The 12,447-nt window shown below is 46.3% G+C and overlaps 1 protein-coding gene across 4 annotated transcripts in view; it reads right to left on the bottom strand.

Moving 5' to 3' along the window:
* Positions 1 to 12,232, bottom strand: part of PELI2 (pellino E3 ubiquitin protein ligase family member 2) — a 65,750-nt gene extending 53,518 nt beyond the window's left edge. For 2 of the 4 annotated variants that reach the window (XM_075843320.1, XM_075843322.1), the window contains exon 1: positions 11,737 to 12,232. In XM_075843320.1, coding sequence (XP_075699435.1) covers positions 11,737 to 11,813 — 77 coding nt within the window. In that variant the 5' untranslated portion in view covers positions 11,814 to 12,232. The remainder of the gene's footprint in view (positions 1 to 11,736) is intronic. The other 2 variants (XM_075843323.1, XM_075843324.1) reach the window with 2 other exon arrangements.
* Between the last annotated feature and the right edge of the window lie 215 nt (positions 12,233 to 12,447).

The raw sequence follows: 12,447 nt of genomic DNA, 5'->3' as shown, positions 1-12,447 counted from the left end.
CTGATCTCTCGTCCCCATACATTTCTATCATGTCGGCAGCCTGTCTCCCAGTTTACACAGCGAGACGTGCTGCCTACATAGATATTTTTGGCATTTAAAACGATACACTCAGTTGATGAACGATATCGTTCATCGGCTGATCGTTGCCCTGTTTACACAGGACGCTGATCGGGAACGACCATTCTGTGAACGCTCATTTGCCCAATAACTGTCAATTTTAAAAAGGCTATTAAAGAGGCTCTGTCACCACATAAGTGGCCTATATTGTACATGTGATCGGCGCTGTAATGTAGATTACAGCAGTGTTTTTTTTATTTAGAAAAACTATCATTTTTGACGGAGTTATGACCTATTTTAGCTTTATGCTAATGACTTTCTTTAATGGACAACTGGGCGTGTTTTACTTTTTGACCAAGTGGGCGTTGTGGAGAGAAGTGTATGACACTGACCAATCAGGGACCAATCAGCGTCATACACTTCTCTCCATTCATTTACTCTGCACATAGCGATATAGCTATATCGCTATGAGCAGCCACATAAACACACTATAACGTTACTGCAGTGTCCTGACAATGAATATACATTACCTCCAGCCAGGAGGTGATGTGTATTCAGAATCCTGACACTTCTGTAGCGTCTCTGTGAGACTACAGCAAAGCACAGCGAGATCTCGCCGTAAATGACATTTTACAGCGTAATCTCGCGAGACTACGCCTGCTGTGCTGTAAATCACAGAGAACTGCAGAGAAGTGGTCAGGATTCTGAATACACATCCCGTCCTGGCTGGAGGTAATGTATATTCATTGTCAGGACACTTGATTAACATGAATGTGTGTGTATGTGGCTGCACATCGTGTTCTAGTAAGATCACTATGTGCTGTGTAAACGAATGGGGAGAAGGGTATGACACTGATTGGTCAGCGTCATACACTCCTCTGTACAACGCCCACTTGGTCAAAAAGTAAAACACGCCCAGTTGGTCATTAAGAAAGTCATTAGCATAAAGCTAAAATTACTCATAACTCCGTCAAAAATGATCGTTTTTCTAAATAAAAAGCACTGCTGTTATCTACATTACAGCGCCGATCACATTATGTAGGAGACAGGGCACTTATAATGTGGTGACAGAGTCTCTTTAAATGACGTACTGTTACACGTAGTGTAGATTCTGCGATCTTCTGTCCGGATTTACAGGCTGAAAATACGCAGTGTGTTACAGTAGCAGCAAAGTGGATGAGATTTTAAAAATCTCATCCACACATACTGATGAAATTTTCCGTGCAGAAATTGACCCGCAGTGAGGATCCTTGATGACCTCTGTGGAATGGTTGAATATTAGTTGCAGATTTTTCCCATGGAGTTCAAAAAGGAAATTAAAATTCCGCAACAAATAGCAAGTCCTGAGATTTTTGTTGCAAAAAAAGCTGCAAAATAAAATGACAAAATACAAATAAATAAAATACTGCTCCTGGCATTCCCATTGCAACACCTCGCTTTTCCCCCACCTGGTGTCAGTGCTGCCGGCCTCCTGGGATGATGTTTTATCCCTTGTGATCGCTGGCTGCAATGGTCACACGGGGGACATAATTCCAGGAGGCCGGAAGCACTGGCACGAGCCCTGGAAGAAGTGAGGCGTCGCTATGGGAGCCGAAGTATTGACTTATTTTCTCCCCTCATCTGGTCTCCGCAGCAGCATTTCCGGCTGAAAGTCCGCACCAAATCAAAAAGGACCTGTTTGCTGCAGCAAATCTGACCTGTGTGCAGATGAATTAAGGGAGGCCAAAGGGCGTTTTTATTGCAGTTTTGAAGTGCTTCTTAATTGCTTTGAGAAACACACAATTTGCTGTGATTTTGCAATGTGTTTTTCGGCCATGAGGCCATTACAGGTAAAGCACATGGTTTCAATGTGCTTCAACCTGTAAGGCTATGTTCACACGCTTAACAAAAAACGGCTGTAAGTACGGAGCAGTTTTCAAGGGAAAACAGCCCCTGATTTTCAGCCGTTTAAGCAACTAGCGTTTTTTACGGCCATTTTTGGAGCCGTTTTTTCTATTGAGTCAATGAAAAACGGCTCAAGTAGTGACATGCACCACTTTTTACAAGGTTTTTTTTACACGCCCGTTTATGAAAATGCCCCGTGGGAACGAAACGCAGTTTTTCCCATTGAATCAGTGGGCAGATGTTTGGAGGCGTTCAGCCCCCCGTATTTTTTAGCTGTTTTTTGGGGCATTTACGGCCCGAAAAACAGGTCGTGTGAACATACCCCAATAGCCACACGTCCAAAAACACCATCATAAAGCAATTAAGAAGCACTTCAAAACTGGAATAAAAATGTTCTGTGGAAACTCAGCCTTATGGACGATATATTAGATTGCCACTATATGGTCATTATCTGGCAGCCTGACTTAAGGGGGTTTTACACAGGACGATTATCGGGTAGACAAGCGTTCATATAACGCTCGTTGCCGATAATTGCCTATGTAAACAGGGCAGCGATCAGCAGATGAATGAGCAAACGCTCAATCATCTGCTGATCGTATAGTTTTAATAAAAGTTAAATATTATCGTTGTCGGCAGCACATCTCGCTGTGTGAACAGGGAGACGTGCGGTCGACATTTATGTTTGGAGTAATGACCGCTCGTCCCCATCCATAGCTCTGTGTGACGAGCAAGCGAGCGCTGATCAACAATGTCTCGTTGATCGGCGCTCGCTGCTCCGGCCGGCACTCGGCCGGAGTAAAAAGGGCCTTTAGTTTTTCCTGGACGATTCCTTCAAAAAGGTGTCTCATAAAGTCAACCCCTTTTCAAAAAGAAGCAGGCACAGTGATCAGCTGATGGTCGCAGGTCTAGCTTTTCTACCCTCGGCATGAACAGATGAAGGCCACTACATTACATGCCATTTAAATAAGCGGCCATCAATGTAATGAATGGACGTGCCCGATCAGATAGACCCCCTACATGACATCAATAAACCCTAATAGGGCATATGGACAGCGATTCTTGTCGAGAGACATCCTCTGTAAGGCCTTATTCACACAAACATATTTCACATCCGTATTGGTGTCCGTTTACGTAACAGACATCACACGGACCCATGTAATTCAATGGGGCTGTTCACACATCCGTGTTTTTTCACGGAGCGCGTGTCCATTGTGTGAATCTCACCGACTTTGCGAATCAGACTCGACCATTGAAGCCCTTGGGTGCGTGAAAAGTACAGACAGCACACGGACGACATGTGTGAAAAACGGACAGCACACGGATCAGTTGATAAAGACATACAGAGAAAAAAAATAAACAGAAAATTATTGCAGGGGAGAAGCATGAACGAGAAAAACGAAAAATACACAGAAACCACACTGACAATACGGACAACCATACGTCATTTTTCATGCACGCTTTTTGCAGTTGCAAATAGGACAGGCTCGTGTCAACTAGGCCTAAGGGCTTGGATCTAACTTTGGACGATCACATGAAGTCCACATCCAAAAGTTGTCCAGATGTCATGTAACTACAACTCCCAGCATGCCTTGAAAGAAATGGCTATCAGGGTATGCTGGTAATTGTAGTTTGACAATAGCCGGAGAGCTAGATTATAAAGACCACTGCCATAAAGGAAGGACCACCATTAGGTGATATTCAGGAGATCATGCTCTAAGGCCATGTTCACATCTGCATCGGAGCTCCATTAGGGGCCTCCGTCGCAGATTCCGCTGAACGTACAAGAAGCAATAGCGCAGCACACGGACATATTGTTTCTAGTGAGTTTATGGACACCCCGACAGAACCCATTAAAGTCAGTGGGTCCGGTCAGGCGCCGGTTGTCTCCGTTGTTCAACCCTGCAGATGTGGACAGGGCCTAAAGGGCTCGTGCTCTTTACAACATGAGCATTAGCTAGACGCGGCTGCACGGAGCTCTACTACACAGCTCTGCAGCATCCATGGTCTCAGGTCATCAGCTCTAACACTACCCCTGATCGCACCGCTGTGCATTCTGGGAATGTATTGGGTGAGGGTAAAGGGGACGTCTCAGTATTTCTAAACCTATAGCGCACACTTCTCAGAGAGCTGCGAAAGTTCTCCAAGGAGCAGGAAACCAATGACTCCCTGGAAAATCCGAATTCCTTTCTCGCATTATCCATAAGGAACCAGAGCTCCAGAATAGCATCAGTCTGTCTGGAAGTGTATGTTTACCAGCCTGTGGGCAGCCGGGCAACTGAGGGTGTGCCACGTTATACACCCAGCTAGCACACGAGGATGTGAGCAATGCCGCCATCTGCAGCGTTATTTATGACAAGTATTGCTCCACGCTATTTTTAAACATACATTTATAAACAAGGCTAGATTTAGCGTAAGCGAGCGGTGCCAACCACTTGACTACGCTCACACAGACGGGCAGCTCTATATTTGGTCATTTAAGTAGCAGCATTGCAATGAATACCGGATACCCAGCTTTACATTGGCACTGAATACGGATATTCTCTAGATTATGAATGGGTAACACCCCCAAATGAGCACTAGAATAAGGGTACGTTCCCACAGGCAGGAAACAACGCAGATTTTCTGCAACAGAAAATATGAAGGGGAATCTTAAACAATGGAGGTCAATCCGCAGCAAATTGTGCATCTTTGCTGCGCATATTGCGGCGGAAACTCAGCAGTTTTAGGCCTTGTTCACACAGTGCAGATTCACCGCAGAGCCAAAACGAGAATTTGAAGAGAGGAGACCTATAAGGCCTTCCTTTATAGATTTCCTCAATTTAGGTTTCATTCCGGGTTTTGCCCTTTAAAAATAACTGGCAAAATCTGCCACAAATCTGCACCGTGTGAACAAGGCCCTAGCGTGAAGCATTGAATGTAACGATCTTTACGTGAACGTGCGGAGTACCAGCAGTTTTTACAGGGTTTCCGCTGAGTAAACCGTACAAACTCAACTTGCATATTTTAGTGCAAAATGTATGCTCTCCATTCAAGTCTATGGCCAAAACGCGCAGCAGCCCCACACTCCTAAACGCGCAGCACAAATTGACATGCTGTCGATTTAAAAGTCGAACCGCAGAATACTTTCCACACTTTTCTGCGTTTTTTTTCTGCAGCGTGTGGCTGAGATTTGCAGATATCTCCACTTTCCTTTCGGAAATTTTGTAGTGTTTACGCTACATGGGAACCCAGACTAAAAGGAGCTGCAGCACTTGATGAGCCCCCCCCAACCTCCCAGTTAGGCATGATACATATGGGCCCCTTCATTCTAGAAGAGCCGGGGCACTCTCCGATTACAATTACACTTGTAGTGTCACCATTGGGGCTTTGTTGCTCAGATTTCTGTGAGTGAATGGTGTCGGCTGCGGTTGCCTACATAGCCCGGGCGCCGATGTGCAGAGAAAGCTCAGGAGACAGCGCTAAATCAATGCTGAGGTCCTTTCATTCTCAGGATCGTGGGGGGGTCCTAAAGATCCCCACTGATCCTATAGTGATGGCATATTTACTTTATAAGATGGGAAAAACCCTTTACTAAGCTTATTTAGCCCAGTGCTCCTCTTACGGAAAGTGACGCTACAGCATAATAGGGCACGGATTACGAGAACTAAGCAACTTGAATCACTCAACAAAATTTGCAACGTGCATTTTGCGCGGTGCAAAATATTCCTGCAACAGTCCTTAAAGGCCCATGATCGGGCGAACAAACACAGATTCACAACCACTGCCCTGTGTAAACAGCAGCGATCAGCCGACAAAATCAAACACTTGATTATCGGCTGCTCGGATCTTTACCATGCCCAAAAAGTCACTTGTCGGCAGCACATCTCCCCACGTAAACACGATGTGCTGCCAAGATGCAAAACATATGGGGATGAGCAATCAGAGTAACAATCCTTCGTCCCCCTACATTCTGGTCATTGCTCCGTTTAAATGGAGCCAACGAGTGCTGATCCACCTGCTGTTATCGTTGATCGGCGGTTCATACCGTGCAAAAATCTGCCCGTGTAAAAGGGCCAAAAGCCACACAAGTCACGGTCATCTCTAACATGCCCGCAGTAAGGCCGGATTCACACGAGCGTGTGCGTTTTGCGCGCGCCAAAGGTCCATAACAGCTCCGTGTGTCAACAGCGTATGAAGCGTGGCTGCAGCCACAATTCCCCCAAAAATCCACAGGAGAATTGCGGGCCCCATTTATTTCTATGGGGCCCATGCACACGACCGTGGTTTCCACGGTCCGTGCATGGCCCAGGAGCCCGGACCACAGAAAGAACAGGCACGTCTTATTACAGTCGTGTTCTGCGGTCCAGGCTCATGTGCACGGCCCGCGATTTGCGGGCGGCTTGCGGGTGACTCCGCCCCCGGCCGACCCGAATTTTCACGGCCTTGCACATGGCTACGGTCATGTGCGTGAGGCCTAATACTGTGAACCGCTGCTACAAGTGTGTCCGCATTGTACAGTATGGAACAGTAAAGAAAATAAAGGCAAAGCAGCGCTCGTACAAGTGCCGCTTCGCCTTCAAAACTGCTGATTGGCGGGTGTGCCAGAAGTCTGACCCCCCACCAACCAGAAATCGATGGCCTATCCTGAGGCTGGACCATGAATTTTTTGGGACTCGAAAAACCCTTTAATAAACACATCTATTTTGGGTCTTCGATCATTTTATTCATCACTGCACTCCAAGAGCTAAAACGTTTTAGCGAAGTAGCTGTATAAGGGCTTGTTTCTTGCGGGACAAGTTGTATTTTTTAATGCCACCATTGTAGGGTACATATAATGAACTAAAAAATATATATATGTCTAAAGAATGTTTTTTCACTTTATTCTGCCGGTCAATACGATTAGAGCAACACCTAATTTATATACCGGTAGTTGTGTTTTTTGCGCATGTTTTTTGTGCATGGGTCCTACTCTAAATAATAGGTAGGATACCGCAAGATACTCACTGGGCGTCATACTGTTTCCTTGGCAACTGTACCGCCCAGCATGAACGCCCGATGTCGGAATTGGAGGGGCACTTTAAAGCTACGTCCACACGTTGCATAATTTGGTGCAGAAAATCTGCACTTCAGGGTATGTTCACATGCAGTGGTTTCAGACGTAATTCGGGCGTTTTACGTCTCGAATTACGCCTGAAAAAATGCCCCTAATACGCCTACAAACATCTGCCCATTGCTTTCAATGGGAATTACGATGTTCTGTTCCCACAAACCTTTATTTTATGCGTCGCTGTCAAAAGAAGTGCAGGTCATTTCTTGGAGGCGTTTTTCATTGACTCCATTGAAAAACAGCTCCAAAAACAGAGTAAAAAGCGCAGCGAAAAACGCGAGTTAACAAAAAAAAGTCTGAAAATCAGGAGCCGTTTTCGTCTGAAAACCGATCCGTATTTTCAGACGTATTTTGCGTTTGCGTGTGAACATACCCGAATGGTGCGCTTTATGTGTTTTTTATACATTTCAGAGGAAACCGTTTAATTTTTGGCTATATATTTTTTTTCCAGTAGCCAGGTAATACAAACTTCCATAGGCATCAATAGAAAACCGCAAAAAGTTCCCAGGTGCAATGACTACCTGGCTCCGGGGATACGTCCAGCCCTGGCTTAAAAGGAAATCTATTAGCAGTTTGGAGATATAGGGGAGGGCATTACAACCACAAATTTTGCAACATCGGGGGAATTAGACATTGGTTTCTCGGTGATGCAACTTGCACGACCAAGACAAAAGTTATCGTTACACTGCCCCCCCTCCCCCTCCTTTGAGGTCTCAAAACTGCTGACAGGTTCTCTTTTAACCCAGCGTTACATAGAAACTACCGCTGCAGGTTGGTCACAACGACTTGAATCGCGTGGTCAGACTTTCCTGGTATCAGGGCAGCATTGGATTGGTACGAATCACGCGTTGCGATTGGTGTAGCAATTACACGATGCGTGGCCGGTCTGTACACGTCCAATATAGCGAGTATCCCGGGACTAAACTGGAAAGAGACCAGTAAGGCAGACATTCCATAGCACAAGAGGGCCACAGACACGATTCCCCCTAAAAAGGTATATTCAGATGGCGCCGTTATGCCGCAAGAAGTAACCTAACAATTCAAGTGATTTCATCTGATCGTATGCGATGCTCTTAAAGCGCCAGATTTTAGCTAGTAATAATGGAGTATTGCCAGGCAGCACAGCTGAGACACACTTCTGATCATAAGGCTGAACCACGTGACAGGCATTACTATTGAGGAGTCCAGAGTCTCTGAATGTGTCAGTCCAGTGATCTCCTCTGGAACATGACCGCATTCACACTGCGTTTATGGTCTCCGTTTGACGTATATGCCAGGAAAAGCTCAAAACATATACGTCACCCATGGCTTATTATGGGATCCATTAAACGGGTGCAATCATGATCTCTCATAACCTTAACATGGCGTATACGTAAAGCATATTCTATAACAGTGGCGTCTGTCTAACGGATACATGAAACGTTCATGACGCATATGTACACGTATGACGTATGCCATACAGTTCAAAAAACCTCTACCGAGTATACTCCGCTATTGTATCCAAAGAAAAGAAAAAGCGGTATCCACAGAATATACCACGGAGGCCAGAATGACACTCTTTAGGTTTCTGTCGGTATAATGGGAACCGAAGGACGTTTGACGTACGCGCTGAGCGCTTTCCAGATGCCCAAGTCAAACGTGCAGGACAAACGCAGTGCGATAGGGGCCCAAGGCCCTGTTCACACCATTTACGTTTAGCATGTAAACCGGGAAAGTTCCAGCTTAACGTGTGCATATAAGCTAAACAGAGGCCAAAATAGTGATCTTCGGACCTCAGTCGGGCTGGTATACTTTTTTTTTTTGAACCATGGAATGGGGTAGTACACTGCAACGGAATCCAATTTAAAAAAAAAACAAAAAAAACGTAAACAGCGCAGTATACACTATGGGTGATATATGCCACTGTTGATGTTTGCGTCAAGGGTTTTTCCCTACGTACATGTACAATTTAGACCAAAAACGTGAGTTAGACCGTATTCACATGGAGTGGAAACGCTGCATAAAAGCACGCAGCGTATTCACCCTGCACGCCGCATGGAATTCCGGGCAAAAAAGCGCACCAAACTGTGGTGCAGTTTTCTGCCCGGAATATCCGCTGCGGAAAACTGCTACATTAACCGGCCTGCTAGCAGAACAGCCGCCTGGGATAACATTTTATCCCAGGAGACCACTACAGCCTGTGATTGGCTGCAGCGCCGGTCACACGGGACGAAGAGTCATCCCAGGAGGCCGGCTTAGAGGAAGAAACACAGACCCCTAGGTAAGTATAGTGCTTTTTTTTATTTTTTTATTCAGAGTTGCGTTTTTTGTGGTGGAATCGCTGCGAACCCGCCGCAAAAAAAACAAACAACTGCTATTTGTAGCGGGTTTTACCTCCCCATTGAATTCAATGGGGAAAACTCGCAACAAATAAGCAGCGATTACGCAAATAGAATGGACATGCCGCGGAATAAAATCCAGGTCCAATTCTGAGCAGTTTTACGCAGTGTGGGGATGAGATTTGTTCTCTCTCATCCACTTTGCTGCTACGTTTTTTCCGTCCGCAATTCCGGACGGAAAAGTCGCAGCAACTCCGCTATGTGTGGACAAGCCCTTATTCTCTTCACCCATACCATGCGGAGGCTGATTGGTATAAAGCGGTTGTATCCCAATCCCACAGCCGCCCACCCGCGCCAATCAAGGGTGAACCTTTATGAATGCATATTTATGGTGTAATAGCCGGAGGTCAGATGTATCAAGCACTAAACACTTTGTCCAACACCTGGAGACCACACAAGAAAAAAAATAAATAAATTGGGTGTAGATTTCACTTCATGCAACCGATATACAAAAGTTTCCAGCCAGTTTTTGGTCGTGAAAATGGATGGTGAACAGGTACAACCAGAGATAGTCCAACAGCTGCGACATCTTGGGGGTATATTGCGAAGGTTTCACTGTAATTACAGTCGGCGGTACAACAGTATTAAACGCACCCAATTGTATGCAAAAATAGACAAAGATGTAGCAGAGTTGAATGTGCATCACAAAAATTAAGACGTGTTTTTCTCAATTTACCTGCCAGTTTGTTATTTTTTGGACATAGGACTCTCGTTACACCAGTCAATAACAATAGGAAAAATATGCTAAAGCCTGCCAAGCCCAATGTCCAAAACATATCGCCCTGTGGAAGACAATGGCGAATAATCTCTAATTGCCGTATAACATTTTGCGGCATAAAATAAAAGTCTTGCACAAAACAATAAAAAAAATATGCATCAAATACGTTCAATGATCACGGAATTGCATAACTTTTCTGAAAATGGCCCTGAGGCCTAACATACCATTACCGAGCAATGAGTGGAGACCATTTACAAACTATGCACTGACAAACTCCTCTCTGCTACATGTCAGAGCATAGAGACAACAGCGTCCTACAACGCGATGCAAAAATTTAAAAATACAGGCGCATAGGGGATGGCAGTGCCCAGTCTACCAGCTTCCTGGTAAGACTTTATAGGATAGACTGGGCCTGCGGGATTATAAACAAGGGCCGAGGCCGGTGTGCCAGCAGGATCACCGCCGCTCTCTTTACCACTCTATGGGATGGCACGTTTGTTGGGACTCTGGCAAGGAGAGACCTGCAAGAGTTAATAAAAGAGTTTGAAGAACATGCCAGCTCTGCGACAATGCGTGGCCTAGACAAGGTGTTGCCAGAAATAAACCCAACCCTGGTATATAAGAATAGCTGCACTGCCCAGCTGATCCGAACTATGATGGGAGGTCACTGGGCAGCTGCTGCAGAACCTCGTCACATTGTATATGTCAAAAGGCCGAATTCTGTCCGAGAACCAAACAAGACATTACAGTCACCCAAAAGAGAGTTAGACAACTTCTGCCGCCCACAGACAAGCACTTAGGGGGTACAATACTTCATTACAAGTCATTGGGGCGATCGCCCGCACCAGGTTAGATGGCGATTTCTGCCACCCGGTGCCCAGCACAATGCTATTACAGAAACCTCACCACTCAAGAACTGTGACAATCCGGTATAAATCAATGGAAACATTGCGTGAACCGTATAACAGCAGACACTAGGTACATGCGGTGACAATTGGCGCAAAATTCCAGTTGCGTCAAAGTCGCACGTGACATTGTGGTCATAACGTTAATTCTCAGACGAGAAAAAAAAGTTGTAATGCAAAAAGTCGAAAAAAAAAGTGGCACGTCTTCTATCAGATCGAATGGGGTTGCGACTACAAACGACCGTTGCGTCCGCCTGCAACTTTGACTTGATCAGAAGTTGCAGAAATTGTGGTACAATGTTTTTCCCTGGGAGCTTCACGCACCGTGCGGTCCCAATGCCTTTCTATAGGTGCAATTTCGGCTTCAGTGGGCCACAAACCCCATTCGCGACAACGCAACCGCCAAAACGTGCAATTGACAACGTTTTGCGCCGCCCGGCACAGTCACACTCCATAGAAGTCACTCACAACAACATTTCTATTGACATCTATGAAAAACAATAATATTGTGCACTTTAAACCGCACAAAGTGGCATGATGGCGCTAGAGCGGCGTGATCCCATGACACATTACACACCATATGGCCGCCATGGTACATATACACAGCTGTGCAGGGCTCCAGTGGGCGGATAAGTGGGTCAGTAGGACATGTGAACCCCAGGGGAGCCCCGCACACATCAATCACGTGACAGACAGACAGGGACTCACCCCAGCACCACCAGCTCGCCGTACTTGATGGGCTCCTTGTTGGGGGCGCAGTGCTCCTCCTGACTAGGGGAAAACATGGATGATCCCCCGTGAGCGGCCACAATCCCCTCCACAATCGCTAACGCAACCCCACAGGGAGATGCTCGGCCGACTTCATAGAGACTGCCTCAGTCAAATCCTCAGCGAGCAGTGGCGCAGATACTTATCACCAGCATCGACCAAGTCCGGGTGATCCCGCTCACCGCCCCAGGAAAAATCCCGGTCCCCCTCCTTTCCCGGTAACGGCCAAACCGGGATACTCCACTCCACAGGTCACGGGGGTGCGCGAAGCCAACCGCCACCGCTCGGTGCAGTCTCTCCTCGGATACAAGCTGATTCTGCTACCCGTACGAGATGCTGTTGGCCCCCCTTCCCTTCTCCTCTCCGCCCTCCTGCTCTGAGGCTGCGAATGACTCGCCAGACCGACCTCCTTCCTCCTCCCCCTCCAGACAACAAATGGAACCCCGCTGCTCTCCAAGTGCCGTGGCAACAGGACACCAGATTACCCCCGGGGGGGTGGAAGGGGCGTGGTCTATTCTAATCTCCGTTTAACGTACACACTGCTCGGTTTTTTTAACCGTACTGGCGCTTATTATATTTTTTTATTAAGAATTTTGGATAATATTAAATGATAAGTTAATTCAGAACGTGAAAGTAGTGCATTCCATTTCA

The sequence above is a fragment of the Rhinoderma darwinii genome, chromosome 12 (genome assembly GCF_050947455.1).
Source record: "Rhinoderma darwinii isolate aRhiDar2 chromosome 12, aRhiDar2.hap1, whole genome shotgun sequence".
Taxonomy (NCBI): Eukaryota; Metazoa; Chordata; class Amphibia; order Anura; family Rhinodermatidae; genus Rhinoderma; species Rhinoderma darwinii.
Note: the sequence above shows the minus strand (reverse complement) of the source record. Positions and strands in the feature narration are given on the sequence as shown.